The sequence below is a fragment of the Lissotriton vulgaris genome, chromosome 1_1 (genome assembly GCF_964263255.1).
Source record: "Lissotriton vulgaris chromosome 1_1, aLisVul1.2, whole genome shotgun sequence".
Classification (NCBI taxonomy): Eukaryota; Metazoa; Chordata; class Amphibia; order Caudata; family Salamandridae; genus Lissotriton; species Lissotriton vulgaris.
This window is the reverse complement of record NC_141685.1, coordinates 1,573,252,897-1,573,269,258: the sequence shown is the minus strand read 5'-3', so window position 1 is coordinate 1,573,269,258 and position 16,362 is coordinate 1,573,252,897. Positions and strand designations below refer to the sequence as shown.

Sequence of the window (16,362 nt, the reverse complement as noted above, 5' to 3'; positions counted from 1 at the left end):
AGGGATTATGGTATTTAGGGTGGGTCCTATCGACATGCCAGGGGAGACATGGACAGACAGAGATAAAGACAAGTCCTCGAAAATCAGTCTGGGCTGCGGAAGAAGAGGACAGCTGTTCTGTACTACATCTTCAGCATATACTAGGGCTGCACATGGACTATGAACAGACTTGCTGTTCAAAGCTGAGGCAGTGTGTCTTGACAGGTGAGATGCATTGGTTAGGGGCCACTTGGATGTGCATCCCATAGTGCTGGGCATCATATATGCCCCCAACATAGACCAACCCCGCTTCCAAGCAAAATTATCACAGCAATTGGCGAAATAGGTAGATATCCCATGGGTACCAGGAGGAGACTTTATTAGCCTACTTGACATGAAACTTGGTTGATCACATTCCCCTCTGACACATGCCCCCATTGTCCACGACTTTAGAGTGCAGGGGTGAAGGCTGTGAGAGTGGTCATCAATAGATTTGTGGTAGGGATAGAGTAGAAGAATTTAACCTCAATGCCATCATTTACACTAGACATTTTAAGAGAATGAAATGTAGAATAAATGTGTCTTTTCTTAAACGTGTAAAACTAAAGTGTAGCTTGATTTTTGCAGTAAAACTTTTTTCCCTATTTGCCAGCCGCGGCCCGTGGAGGGAGTTGCGGTGGGGCAGAGTGGTGGGGCGGGGGAGGGGCAGGGTGGGGGGTGCTAAAAACCGGCGTATGGATAATTGGAGGTAAGTAAACAATTTAATAAATAAAACAAATTTCGTAGCGTGCCCTGCATCGCAAAATGCGATGCAGCGCGCTACGAAATTCCAAAAATAAACTCAAAACATTTTTATTTCAGCAGAACACCTATTGCCCCTCTTTATTCCACCACACACTCACCCCCTCTCAATTGGAGAAATTATTCTAGCATCACACTCGCTGTCTGTAACGTATTCACAATACCTACCATCCGATGTGGCCTAAGAGCAGCATGTACCTTCCTTGCAATCTCCAAATGTAAATAAGTGCATACTAAACAAATGATTGCAATTGACTAAAATAACCCATGTGGTATATGGTCAATATTTCATCAGTATCTCCAGCCTACCTTTTTATATGCAATCCAATCAAACACTCGATCAATGTCTGTCGCCTTCACTACTTCTTGAGAGACTGGATGTGAACTGGCCAAACCATCCAGAAGCATTACCTCATGCAACACATCTGTTAGAAATCTCTGATTTTCCTGAAATAGAGAAGACAGCAAATCAAAATGTAGAATGTATATTTAAAATCCAAAAAGTAGCACACTAATCGACAATAAGGAATTAATTCAACTTTAATTCAACTACTAAATTTATTTAATTCAAAGTTGTTAGCTGTGACATCTAAAAAAAAAGGCAAGAGGCACATGGATTGATGGACTCTTATAGGCATATTTATCAAATAATCACACAGCACAGAGCAGTGCTGCAAGTTATGTTACTGCGCTGCTTGATAGCTAAATAATAGGACTGTGCCGCACTTAACAATATACGAACATTCCTGTAATTTCCAAGCGCTGGTGCTGAATGGGCGGTCTAGCGCCAAGGCAGGCACCCTTGCACTATAGAACAAGGGTGCCTGGGTTGAAAGAAGGATTGTTTTTGTGCAGGACGGAACACCTTCCTGCACAAAAAACAATCCCTTGAGGCATATTCCTCTTTCAGAATGCAGTACACACATAAAGAGGAAGTAACGAGGAGAAATAAAGATATTTCTCCTCGTAAGGCCTTCCCTTGAAGAGGCGTAGCATTTAGATGCATTCTCGGGATTTACAAGTAATGGTAGATCATGGGAATGTGCCAAAATCCATGAGTGGATGCGTGGGAAGACTGACGCTCCAACCATGGAACACCTCCCTGGGGCAGAGTAACGCAACACAGTGATTTGCACTGTGTTGCGTTCCTCTAGATTTATCACGCCGTGCAGGTCCATGTAAGGGGTGAGGTTCCGTGACGATCGTAAGTGGTGTTTTCGGCTCGCACGAATATGGTCGAGTCTGGTATCTATGAACCGCAAATGACGAGTTTAGTGGGTGTACGCGTTTTCGCTGTGCTAGCCTAAACCGTTCGTTTGTTTCGTGGGTTTCTTCATCCGAGCCCACGGGTTCCATCTTAGATACGGCATCCATTTTGTTTCTTGCCCTCAAGTAGCCAGCGAACGGACGCTGTCCGCTTCGCGACCCTGGGATTCCCAAACTTTTGCGGAAGACACGTTTCCTTTGAAAGTGTCTTTATGATGTGGGGGATGATACTGTAAGGCAGATGGCCCCGCTCGAGGCTCATCTTGCCGTGCCGGTCTATTGTCTCAGTTGTGCATTCATTAGGCACGTCCCCTTTTGATGCCTGCAGCTCATGTTTCCTGATACCACCCCTTTTTATACCCTTTTCGATCTGCTCACTGTTCCTGTCTTCCTCTGCACCTGTTTCTGTCTCTTCCTCGATTTGTTTACTGCTGATTGGAATGTACTAATGGAGGGAAGATGTGCTTTTACAGTTGGGAACTACCAAACGTTTCTGTACTAATGTTCCGGGCCCTGAATACATGAAAGCGACCCCTTATGGTCTTTACGATGGGAACCAAGTTGTAAACCTTTGTGTACTATGTTATCCTATGTACGAAAACTGTATAAGAGGAGCGATCCACAGATACAAGTTGAAACAGACTCCTCAAACCTACACATGTTGTACTTCCTGTGACTTCTGTGTTTCCCTGCAGTAATAAACCTCGAATCTTTGACGCCGAAGGAAGTGTCCCGTGTCTCTGTCATTTGTACGCCGGAACAGGTTACCCACGAAGGTTTTAGGTGTTATCCCTGGCACCGCTGGGTCTTAGAAAAACCCAGTCCTTCAGTGGGCCTTGCCTGGCTTGATAAATCAAACTTAGGACTTTCGTCATTCTTGTGCCTCTTTGCATGGAGCAAAAGCAGCGAAAGACTTTGATCAATTTACCCCAAGGGGGTGTTAACTGGGGAATGCAGCACAGGGTAAGCTTAAGAGCCACCCCCAGATTTGGGCTCCTTACCGGACCACAGTCTATCATTCCTGGATGGCCCACACAATCTGACTACATTTTTATCTGGCCAGTGACACACTGCATGTCCTCCCTGCTGCCACAAGCCAACAGCCTGCCTGCCATTGAAACATCCACTGGCACTGCTGCCCTTCCTTCCACCTGACAGTGTTCCATGGGAGGGTGTGGTCTGTTAGCCATTTAAAGCTAGAGCCCAGTTGAGTGATGTCACACCCAGGGCTATCCCAGGCCAGGAAATGCTCGATGGGGTGGCAGAGCCACACATCTCCATCCACCTTCCGATGGACCAGCAGTCGATTTCAGGGAGGGCAGCAGGGCAGTTTTGATCTATGCATTGTGTTGTAGTAGGAATATGCATATTTCTACTGGAAGAACTGGACAACTGTGTACAGGCTTCTGGACAAATGTGTGCAGGAATTTGATAATGCAGTACCAAATAGCTGCATGCTCGACCACCGTTTAATTTATGTCACAGTATTATTCCCATTAGCCTACCTATCTGGCAACAGGCGCTGTGTCATATGTGGCACCTTCAGCCAAACCTGTCTTTATTACAAATGCACTTTGCATGCTGTTTTATTTAAAGTTATACTTACAGTTTAAACATGAAACTACAAGACCCAAAAAGCAGTGCCCGGTTGGCTAACATGCCAGGATTGGTTGCAAGTGTTTCACAAGACATCTCTTGCCAAGATGCTAAAAGTTCACTGTACGATTCATAATAAGAAATGAGTGGATGAGAGCTTAGAGGTAATTTGGAGGTTCTCCGTTGTACACCTCCTCTCAGCCACAACGTGCATGACAAAAGCCATTATTGTTTGCTCATTACAGAGTGTCTCATGATCTCTCTCAATTCCTTTCACCATACCTCACTATTTTTCAGTGTAATCTTTGTCTGCATTCTTCCTGATCATGCTAAGGGCTTTTCCTTGACAAAGCCTCACCTCACTTTATTATCCGATAACATCATCACCCTAGAAAGGGGAGCTCGCCCCAGAATTCGAAGGCCACTGTTTTATGGGTAAAAGAAAAAAAGGTCTGACCGCTTTTTGTGAGCATGTTTCGAATGGATGAAATCAGGATTCATCTTTTTTTGTATTTAGGGAGTGGCGAGAGTTAGAGGCCTGGGAGAAGAGATTAATTGAGACTGGTGAGATATTTTAAGGAACAATAGTGTCAAGAAAAACACACATTAGTAATTTTAAGAAAAATGTTTGGAGGATTAGAGTAGCAATAGAACTTCTTAAAATCTATACTACTATTATAAAGGAAGAACTTTGAACCTTTGAGGCAGGTAAACTCGGGAACCACAGCGCCAATCCACACACCCGATACATCGTTGTAATCGTCAGGGTGTGCAGATGGACATAGGCTATATAAAATTAATAAATATACGTTATTTAAAAAATGTACCGAAAAAAAAAGTAGTCCCTTGGAAGAAGCGCCGGTCGCGACGTGCGTGCCCGACGTGAGGAGCGCGGGTAGGAGCGGTGTCCAGGAGCGCGAGGAGGACCGGCGGACATGGCGCGGGGAGGTGCGGTGAGGAGCGGCGGACAGGCGGTGAGGAGCGGCGGACAGGCGGTGAGGAGCGGCGGACAGGCGGGGAGGAGCGGTGAGCGGCGGATGAGGTAGGTTATTTATTTATTTATTTAGGTGCGGTGAGCGGTGGAAAAATGAAGCAAAAATGAAAATCGTGAGCAAGAGGAAGCAAACGGAGCATTACAAAAGTGAGCCAAACGGTGCATTACAGGAGGAAAAAGTTACTTGTGCAGGTTACAAAAGCGTAGAAAGTAAACATAGAGGTATATGAGGAAAATGTGACGTGTGCAGGTAGCAAGAGGAAGCAAACGGAGCATTAAAAAAGTCAGCCAAACGGTGCATTACAGGAGGAAAAAGTTACGTGTGCAGGTTACAAAAGCGTACAAAGTAAACATAGAGGTATAATACTGCAATATATGGAGGAAGGTTCCGGGGGACCCACGGACAACGTCGGGGCGGGCGGGGGCCCTGAAGCCTAATAGCTCCCAGACAACGTCGGGACGGGCTGCTAGTAGTTGTGTATGTAAACACTGCAATGGCACTGAGAATGAGTACTGTTTTAATGAAAGTGGAAGATGGCTTGTGGGTAGCAATGTGCTTTACCTATTATCTCCGAGACCTGCCTGTGCCACATTCACACTCATCCTAGTGGCCCAGGATGGATAATTCTATCTGCTTTCATTAGCGATGCAGTTCTTCTGTGTCAAAGGCAGGCTTGATTTCCCAAGATAGGCAGCCCAGCACTCCAGCCCTCCAGAAGTGGTATTCTAAAAGGCATTTCAAAATGATATGACACAAAACATCTTCTAATTCTGAGCTGCATGGACATTCAGCCCCCTTGATCTCCGGACTTGCCTTTCCTCTCAGATCAAACACCTCACAGCTCATCTCACCTCCTCATCTAATAGCTGCCTATTGAAAGCAGCAGGGCACAGATATTACAGTCGCGATTTTGGCCTCTTTGAACATCCAGCTGCCTCTGACATCCGTGCATACAGAACATAGTGCTATTTGACACTCAAAGAAGAAAATAAACAGATGGCCATATGTACGAAGGCCTTTTGCTATGGCAAAAGGTCAGATTTGCAGACTCTGGCCGTTTTTGACCTCAAAAAAGCCTTTTGGTATGTGTGAAACATCGCAATTTGCAAATTATATTTGTGACAATCTACAGAATCGGAATTTTAAGGGACATGTTTTGGCCATCCCTTACAAATACCAATTTTCTGTGGCATTTTATAACGCCTTTGCGGAATGTCCGTCGTGGTGCTGAAAAAAATGACACGTACGTGGTTTGGACGGCCCCCGGCCGTCCTAAGCACACGCCCACTATGACGTTGGACGGCCGGGGGCCCTCCGACACATGGAAGGGGTTAATGTTTACCGACAACTGAAAGGTAGTAGTAAGGCATTCACAAAGGGGACTCTTCCCCTTTGTGAATGTTGACAAAAACATTTTTTAAGAGTAAGTAGTTGTCCACTGCCTACTCTTGAAAAAAGTAAGTCAAACCTTTCCTTTTTATACATCCCGTTTTCCTTTCAGAAAAATTGACTGGTTGCTTTATTTAAAAGTAATCGCAGACTTGGTGGTCTGCTGGTCATTTTAGGCCACCATGCCTGTGGTGGCAGTGAAGTGTAGTTGTGTTTTGCGACCTACCTCATTAATTAACATTGATGAGGTAGGTCGAATTGTGACCCACTTCGATTCTGTTTTTTTGTAAACTGACCTATTCTGTTAATACCTAGGTTGGTTCACAAAATTAGAATGGATTGGGTAAAAGTCGGTGCACAATTTGCGACCACTTTTGCAGACTCCATTATCTGCGACAAATGTTACCAACTCCAATGTTAGTGCATTTAGTCCCTAATTTATTCATATGCTTATTTCACAGGCCCTTTTATTGGCACTACAACCTTATTGCCAGACACATACACAGCAGATGATCTTAGGCTTACTAAGCATGACATATGGATTCCACCTTTGCTCTCTTGAAACTAAAAGGTGTAGTACGCTACATGAGGACATCTTAAAAATGATCAGACATAGCATTATGAGGAGGCCCGCCTTTTAGTGTCATTATACAAAGGTACACCATCCTAACTCAATCTAAAACCCCAGATTTCTTCAAAACGTGACAGATAGTTAGAAGGAGAAAGAGGCTATCCTGCAGAGCAGAAGTAGCTTGTGCTGAGAGCTAAGAGCTAAGAGAGGTAGTGCTGTAACAATAGCCCCTCCAGCCCCTGCGGGCCCCAAGCTCCAGGGGACCCCCTCCGGCACTATGCATGGGCGGTAGCTGAGAGCTCCGGCCTGGGTCAGGAGCATGGAGGCCCCCCTATGTACTTTGAAGAGGGACCCCCTCACGTTTTGTTATGCCACTAAAGAGAGGCCTGAATGGTATTTATGCACATGTGGTAGGTGAGTCTACAATGGAAGAAGAAGCACATGATGGAAGGATGGTGTGTAGATGAGGGTGAAGCTAGAGAGGAAACAGTGGTCAGGGTGATTGAATGCTGATGTCTGGTTTCAGGGCGGATGTTGCTGATGTTTAGCGTTCAAGGTGATCATTCCAGCCACCTTTCCTGTCTTTGGGGAGAGCAGTCTTCCTGCTTCCCATGTCATTGCTCCTGAAAAAAGCTGCACAGTTTCACAGTGAACCTAATAGTAAGCAAGTTGTCGAAACGTGTTGAGCCTTCAACAGCTCATGTGGCGATGTGCACACATGTAATGTAATGTGTAATGTATGTATACTTGTAAAGCGCACTGTTACCTCATTACGTGGTGTCCTGGCGCTGTATACCGCTGAGGAACCCGTCCTGGCTTTCCCTGTGAGAGGACACCCCCAAGGTGAAGCCAGGCAACCCCGGCGCTGCTGGGGCCATTGTGGAGATTAAGCAAGCTTTTGCCCAGAGTTGCAGAGTGGGACCCATGGTTAGCGTAGGCACCTAGGCTAGAATTATCGAGTCCGCGGACATTGACCCAAGACCCTGCCGCGTCGGGAATTGAACCCTGGTCCCGGACCGACCTCTGCTTCAGGGTCCGCCGCTTCTAACCAGTGAGCCACACTTCTCCACGTATGCTGTTTCTTACTCAGCTGGTGAAGTGCGTCAGCGAAAAAACAGTGCGAGTGCCAATGGGAATGGGTTGCCCACCCCCACACAAGACAGGCGCTGATGTGTAAAATGCCAGCATGATGCTGACTGATAGCATCGAATTGTATGCAAGCAAACAGTCCACGTTGAACATCCACGGCCTACAGTTGTAGAGGAACCAGCCAATGAGTTTGGGTGTCATGTATGTGGGATAACTTTGAGCCACGGGAGGAGGGGTGCAAACAGTCTATAAAGTGGCAAGGCAATGTGTATCATATAGCGAGGGATAGGTAGAAAATATTGCAGTACTGCTTTCATTTACAGCCAGAGCTGCACCTCCGGTAGCTTGATTATTGATCACCACATATTTGCAATACACTAAAGCAGCAGACTACTATTATTGGTTACACTCTGGAAAGGTTGACAAATACTCCAATATATGTTATATGAGTAGAAAAGTAGCATCCGCTTCTATGGTTACCCCCACTTTTTGCTTGATGTAATGCTGTTTCTGACCAGTCTGACTGGGATCCTGCTAATCAGGACCCCACTCTCTCTGCTTTCTCCCCTAAACTGTTATGGTAAGTACTTAGGCACATCCCAGATTGGATACTGGGGTACCCTTATAAGTCCCTAGTACATGGTTCTAAGGTGCCCAGGGCATAAGTACCCCAGAGGTCCCCCATAGGCTGAAGCAAGTATTATGCCACCTATGGGAGATTATTCAAACTATCTCTGCAGGCCTGCCATTGCAGCCTGTGTAGGTTGGTGCTAGCACCACTTATGAAAGATATAGGTTTCTCGATAACTAAGGTCACGGCACTTCAAACCTATAAGTCACTCCTATAGCAGGCCTTTTCAATCCTGAAGGCAGAGTGCTTGGTTCTAAGTGTGAGGATGCTCCTGCATGAGCAGGACACCCCTACATCCTTTGGAGTCCATTCTCCGACGTTGTACCTGAGACAGCCATATAACATATGGAGGGACATGACGTCATTATGTGATGACCATCTAGAAACTGGTTGTAGCAAACCGTGTCGTGTTTGGTATCAAACAATTTGGATCATACCTCCACAGTAAAAGGTGTGGGAGTTATGATTCCAAGCACTGTAAAGGCCCTCAGTTAGGCCCTCAGTGCTCCCGGTACCAGTCTTCTAGACCCAGACAGCACTACATGGCTGCTGTCGACCAGAGACACGATTCTGCCCTCCTGCTGCTGAGCCAAGTTTGAGCAGTGGAAGGTAGAACAATAGGCATTCTGTCACAGGAAGGTGTGAACACCTCCCAGACCGGATTTATTGTATTGGGGCAGGGTGGGAGTACTTGCCAGTGCCACATAGTCTGCGTGCAGGGCAAATTTGGTGCCTTCCATGGATAGTCCTGCTCAAACCAGTTCAGAGAGCCATTGGCTCCCGCTCTGGCATGAAGCTGGACAAAGGACAGGGGAGTATCCTCCCCTTGTTCAATCTCACCCTAGGGAGGGACCCCTGTATCGTCCCACCCCTTTTCTTAGGGTATTTAAGGGCTTAACTGTGGGTGGGTCCCTAGATTCGTCATGGGACACAATACAATTCAGACACCACTTCAACTTCAACCATCTGTGGACTCTGAACTTCGCTGGCTTGCACTCTGGGTATCAAGGGTGAAACCGGGAAGACTCCTACTGCGAATGGTCTCTTTGCCCTGCTTGTCTGCTACAACATTCGTGCCTGTGCTCCATACAGGAACCCGTTCAGGGTCTCTGGGAATCCAATGCACCTGAAGGAATCTCCTTTGAAGTGAAGGAGTCACTTCCCTGCATCTGCAGGCACCGCAACTAAGCTGGCGGGTCTGCCAACCCTTGGTACTATAGACTCTGAAAGGCTCAGAAACACAGGCAATGGTTTTTCACATCTCTCAAGGCCTGCCCAGTCTTCTCACCAAGTTTGAGGCCAGTATCCCTCGTCGGAGCCGCAGAAACCAAACTCCTGTGCACCGTGTCAACTTGCAGGTGCAAAGCCTTGTTGGCTTCCTTCCACCAAGATCTTCGGGCACCAAGTAGCCCTAATCTCAAGCCCCTCCAGTGACCAGAATCTTTGACCACACCACGTTGCTTGCACCGTGTGCCTGCTTCTTTGGTAGCTGCTCGAGGTTCTCTTGCGACTCCAGCTCCTCAGAGCTGTGGGTCCTGTTGAGGGTCACATTTGAATTATTTTGGGCTCCCCATATTGCTCTAGGCCTGCCCTGACTCCCCTGCTTGTGGTGATTCTCCTGGACCTTCCTGGTCCCAACATTGCACCTTCTCCTTCTACTTCTTTAGTTGCACTTGCGAAGGCTTGTTGGTGCTCCTGTCTGTCACCGACCGGGCAACTTTTGACATCCGATGTGGGACAGCTCGTATACAGCTCCTTGTCTTCCACAGCATCGCCTGGTACACACAGCTACAGTTTCAAGGTCACCGTCACCTCTCCAGCAACACACAACATCAGTGAGCATTTGTCTTCCATGCCTCCTGGTCACTCTTGAGTTGCATAGACTCTGTCCCCTCTGCTTGCAGGTTCTTCCCATCTTGAATACACCTTTGGGCTCCATCTGACAGTGTTACCTTCTCCAGCAGCGGCATCTTTCTGAAGCTTCTCACTGAAATCAACAACGGTTTTCGACGCCACTTCACACCTATGCATTCAGCTTCCCTAGTCAGGTATCCTGGTTCCTAAGGTATCCCCGGGTGGGGTGGCTCTTTAACCTCTTGTCTTCCACTGGGTTTCTTCAGGGTCCTCTGGGAAGGGTCTGGTTCCTTTCAAATTGAAACTCAGACTGACCCATTGACTTTCAATGATCCTGCGGTCGAGTTCCCACTCTGCACTTGGCCTTCGTGGGGCTCCTGGTTACTTACCTTGGGTGGTTTCTTTGGTCCCCGACACTTCTACGTCTTGTGGGTATAGTGTGGACTCAAGTCGTGGGTCACATATCACTATTTTGGCGTATGGTTTGGTCCCCCCTGGTGACTGACAGCTGTGTATTCTGTGTTACTTACCTCTTTCTATCTTGAAGTTCTGTGTGCATTGTGTATATCTCCGGCTAGGAGATATCTGGACGTGTTAGTGAGTATCTTATAATAAATACATATTTTTATAAATACACTGTGTGGTTCTTTTTCACTTAATCTATACATATAGGATTATGTTCTGGTAAAACAAACTGCTTTACCCTCCTTATGGACTAAGCCTGAAGGCTGCTCTCCACAGCTACAGCTTTCTAAGGTTGTTTAAGATCACCAAATCACCATAAGGGTTGCCCAGATCAGTGAAAGGTGTCCACTTGCATAAGTGTACATTATATACTGTGCCAGCCTCTCACAATATGTACTCTGGAAAGTGCTGACAGCCCCTTATCCGGGCTCAGGACTACCATAGCCAGAGAGCAGTCTGTCTTTGCCCCAGGGGCTGATAATCCCTGGGGCTGATAAGCGCTGCGATAGCCAAAGGTTTTTGAGGCCTTAGTTCCCATCGTTTTAGCTTCTGTCTTTTTTATATGTTGGAAAATGTCAGATTTTCATCTTTGCCTTGTAATAGGGGCTACTATTGTTTCATTTACAATGCTGTTGGGCCTGGGTGAAGGATCTTTTTGCAGTCAGTGTTTTTTGCCTAGGAGTTCTCTCCAGCTGGCTATGGGGCTGAGAAGGATATTGGGGTATTTCAGAACCCATACTTACTCCGAGATCCAGTTTGAATGCGCAACAGTGTGGTTTTGTTAAGATACATTGTGTGGCTTTTTCTATGTAACTTTATGAAAGAAAAAGTGCAAACTTGTGTTCTCCCCAATTTTGCTTTGAACTGCCTTTCTATCCATTTCTTTCTCAATGTTATGCTTGCTATCTAGTCTTCATCTTCTCAGCAGAACATTAAGCCATTTTGAATAACTCTCCACATGCAAATGCTCTGCTGTCCAACCGCCAGCCTCTACTCACTCACTTTCCTACTGTGTAATGGTGCCTAATTGGAGGAAAGTTAAAATGCAACCTCCTACCTTCGTATCGCCAGATGTTTAGCAAACTAACAATATATCTTATCTAGAAATGTGAAATTTGAAACCTCTAGATATATATTTATTTTTTCAGGTGACCTTTGTATTGTATACATTTTATAAATAAATTGAGCAGGTCATTTGGGCCTCATGCCCTTCCATCATCCACCTCAAATGGGAGCTTAGGTTATCAACATGCACAACACGTCTACAATCCTGCAACAAACAGCAAAGTAACGGACCGAATGCTTGAATTCATGTCAACCACTGCCAATAGCATATGTTTGCATTCATCTGTTTCCCATCTGTCTTCTATGTTCCTGTGGTCACCACCTTCATTCACGCAGTTGCCCAATCTCTTTTAGCATTGGAGGGGAGCTGTTGGCATTCCTGGCATAGGAAGTTCCTGTTGTCTGCTCTGTATAACTCACAATTCAGTTTAATGGTCCAATCACTTCTGTTGGAGAGCACAGGTGTTGGAGGAGTTGGGAAAGCAGGCTGCCCTTCCTACTACAGAAACTTACTACCAAGGTCTGTAGTACTTGCCCTTCCTACTACAGAAACTTACTACCAAGGTCTGTTGTACTTGCTACCAAGGTCTGTTGTGCACAGTTCCAAATTGTAGGATAGGAACTTAAAAAGGAGGAATATGCAGGCAGTAGATAGATTATTGTATGGATGGATAGAGTATGCTAGCTGTGAACTACTGTAAAGGCAAACATCAGCCCAAGCTAAAGGAGACATCTGAGTAGTATAAGGTGTACCACTAGAATATGGACTGGAAACTTAGCTAAAGTCTTTTCTTTTTGATTCTTTAATACTAATACTGAATGAAGGAAGTTCATCCTCTCTTTGTAGATTGATTTAATGAGCTACTTTCACCCAGTGGCTGTTCAGGTTCTCTGACAGAAGCTTGTGGAAAGTCAGCCCAAATTACTATCGATGCCCAGGCTGCTGGCGCAAGCCGCCTCTTAGTTCCCATTCTGAATAGTTTACCAAATAAAGAGACGGGCGCTGGAAGCAGGATCATAAGAACAGAGTTTTATTTCTCATGAGGAGAGCCTGTCATTTCGGACACGAAACACAGTGTCTTTCGGGAGGTGCTCTAACTAGTTCTCTGAGACATCACCTTTTATACATCACAAACATTCCTTATTACAATAATGACATTGTGAAGCAAGGAAAAGACATCCCCGACCCCTCCCCGGCCCGGCTCATTCCAACACGTGGCTACAGTATAGGTCCTTATCCCTCATACACAAGGAGGGGGCTATCACGCAGCAAAGTGTTCCGCTGATTCCTTTGGAATGTGTGCGCCTGATCGATTCTCGGAGGGGTGGGGAGGTCATGATCAATAGTAGCTCTTCTGAAGAGGCGAGTGCATACAGTAGAGGGCAATAAACTGTATCCTCAGGCGAAGGGGATGACCAGTGGTCCGTGCGGACAATCGGGCTCAGTGGAAGGGGTCATCAAAGGAGGGGTATTCATGAAGGAAGGGAGGTGTAGGTCAGGCGCGGGGTGTGATTCCCAGAGACAGAGTCGCACAGAGAGAGAGAGGTCTTATGACCCGTACATAAGAGAGCGGGGGCAGTCAGGTACAGCTGGGGGTTTCGTTATGTCAGCTGAGGCGAAGGATGCTTCTTCGAGAGGAAATGGGGGGTTTGTGTGGGTCAAGCAGGAGGGTTGCTTTTCAGAGCAGGGTCGCGCAGAGGGAGAGGGTTTTATGGTCTATGCATGTGAGGGGGGGGGTGTTCAAATACGCGCAGGAGGGAAGCCGGGGATTCCAATGAGCGGGCAAAAAGGCAGTGGTGCCTAAAATGGCTGTCATGTACATATGGGCACGGGCTTTTACTGGCGGAATGATGCGGTCAATGTTTCACGGTATTCATGGTGCTTACAGGGAGGGGAATGGGAAAAGGCAAATGAACGCCGCTTAGGTACATTAATTTTGCTAATTTCCACAGTCGCCGCTTTTACCATAAGCTAGTTCATTTCCTAATTGATGGGTGTACATATAAACATGTATGGTTGATGAAAATTTGTCAATACTAGCAGATTGCATATAACCATGAGCAGTCGATGTGATTGGCAGAATGCAATACATAGAAATGTACATTTGTTGGGTTACTACAAGCCTAGGGTGCAGCATACTACACAGTATAAATGCTTCTGACTTTCTAAAAAAATGGCATCAATGTACAGCTCTAAAGGTGACCGACAAACATTTTGAAAACAATACCAAGTGGTTGAGGGAGGAATTCAGTCCAATATATCTTCGTCACAGTGTCTTTTTAGCAGTGAGCCATCACTGGTAGGCTCTCGTCCGTATCTTTTCGTTGGCGCTGTTGAGCACCGGCGGTGGAGCTATAGGTCCAGCTCGGATCTATCCTTACGCGTTGCAGGGTGCGGTCAGTCCTCTGCTGTTAGACCACAGTCCTGTTCCCTAACCAATCCTTTTGGGGGTGCCTTATGCTCGGCACCTATATTTCTTTTTACTTCCGTTTGCAAACCTCATTTCCACCTAAATGCTGTTTCTTCTTTCTGAGTCAAAAAGTCATGTGGAAAAAGAGGGGGTTGTTGGATAGTCGAGGGAAGAGAGGGCGGAGTGGGATCAGATCTTTTCGGACACTTCCAAGGGACCAAGGGAGCAAAGGATAACGAGCAGGCAGGCACATCAATCGGGCCCAAAAAGGGGGCGAAGACTTCAGGCACACGTGGGTTAGCAGACTGAGGGCTTCAAGGCAGCCCGTCAACTTTTCATTTTCCACGTTTGAGATTGCTGTCTCGTCCCGTATCTTGTTGCTCTGCAGCTCCACCTTTGGTCGAGGTCACATGTGTCTCAAGATCTGCAGCCAGGCTGTACGTCACGTCCGACGCTTCTCCTCCGGTGATCGTATATCTTTGAATAGGTACAAAACAAGCTTTAGAGAACTGGCAGGAGAAGACATTTATGCATGTGAATTCCTCCTTCAATCCTACGCACTTGGGAGATACGTTCATCGGTCACAGTCAGAAGTCTATTACCATGCAGTGTATATGTCGGCATTCCTACTGGGTTCATGCCAAGTTTATTCATCGTCTATTCATGAGAGAAATCAGACTCCTATCAACTGCGCATTTCATCAAACTCAACATTTCGGAACCTCCAGGGAGACTCGTCTTTTCTAACCCGAGCCTTAACAGTCTAACATTTCCCTTCAGAGCTGGTTAACCCTTTCAAACAGGGCGGGGGTGCTATCATCGAGAGAGGGTAAACAGACTTTCATCGAGGAGCGACAGTTAATCAAGGTCATCAGTTATACTTCGGGGGTAGCTGATATGGAGCATGGGTCAATGGGAGAAGCGGGGACGCTTTGAACATTCGCGCTTGAGTACATAAGGGTGGGGCAACCTGGACATTGGGGATCAATCTGGGCATTGGGGATTGTATTTCTAACGAACTGAAGAATAGGAAGCCATTGACATATAGTCCCCCCTGTAAAAGGCCAGATTGGGGGATATCAGTCGTCTTACCTGCCCTTTCTTTCTTAGCCAATTCAAGTTCATTTATTTTGCAGAAAGGAGAGGTAGTAATATGGCAAGTCACAATCGTTTTAGTTTCTGTCAATTTTGCTGAACACCTTTGCGTTCAAAAAAAGGGAACCCAATTAGACTGGTGAAGACGGGGCACAATTTTACCACGAAAGGGAAGAGGGAATAGGGAGACTCTCATAGAGAGTGAGAGTCGTCCGCAACCTAAACGAGCCATTCGGTACACGTATGACATGTAGAGAGAGAGAGAGAGAGAGATAGGGAGATAGAGAGGGAGAGAGGGAGAGAGAGAGAGAGACGTGTACGGTAATAGGTCATTTAGTGCGCTCACAACACAGAACAGCAGGGGTCAGGTAACACAGAGACGCAAACAGAGGGAAGACGTAAACCCATACATTAAATACACACAAACTCAGTCAAAGGAAGACAGTACATGTATTACATACAAAAAGATTCACGACAAAACATAAAACAGTTATTGGCCAAAAAGATCTCTTTCTGCATGCTGCGTATCTTTAGTATCCTATTTATCTACGTGCTGAGCTCTTTTTACCTTTTCCTCCTTTTCCTCTCGTTTGCTATCTTTGCGAGCGTTCTCGATCGCTAATACTTACACCTCGGTCAGTTGGTCAGGAATTAACCTGGTCGGGCTATTGCCCACGGTTGGATCTTGAACCACTTTTTTTGTTTCTTCTTTTGGCGAGAAGTTCTCCAGGCTGAGGCAACGGAGGGCACTAATCGGGAGAACAGTCGGACAGCTTGGCTATATCTATAAGAGTGCGAGAAGGAGGTGGTACATTTTTGAACATCAACATCATTCCTACTTTTCCAGACGGGTGGTGCCTAGGTAAACCTTACCCCGGAACTTTCCTTGTCCTTTCCCTATCTAGTAGAACGTCATAGTTGCACTATCTGGCATGCTGGTTCGAGTCAAATTCTGTCATACAGTACTAACCCGTCAAGTTTCTATGTCAGTCCATCCTCCCAGTCGCTTCGTTCTAAGGAGGAACAGTCATATCTAAGTCTACGCCTTTCAAAGCTCGTTAGCATAAGTACTATGCTCAGATCCCCTTTTTCCCCTTCTGTCGGTCGTTCGATCATCACTCTTCCATACTTCAACCGATGTTCCGACGTGACCTGC

General features: G+C 46.3%; 1 protein-coding gene across 1 annotated transcript in view; it reads right to left on the bottom strand.

The window, feature by feature from the left end:
* TRHDE (thyrotropin releasing hormone degrading enzyme) overlaps nt 1-16,362 on the bottom strand; it is a 1,998,244-nt gene that overhangs the window by 908,505 nt on the left and 1,073,377 nt on the right. Inside the window, exon 6 of the mRNA XM_086918108.1 lies at nt 1,090-1,227. Within this exon, the coding sequence (XP_086774234.1) occupies nt 1,090-1,227 (138 nt within the window). The remainder of the gene's footprint in view (nt 1-1,089; nt 1,228-16,362) is intronic.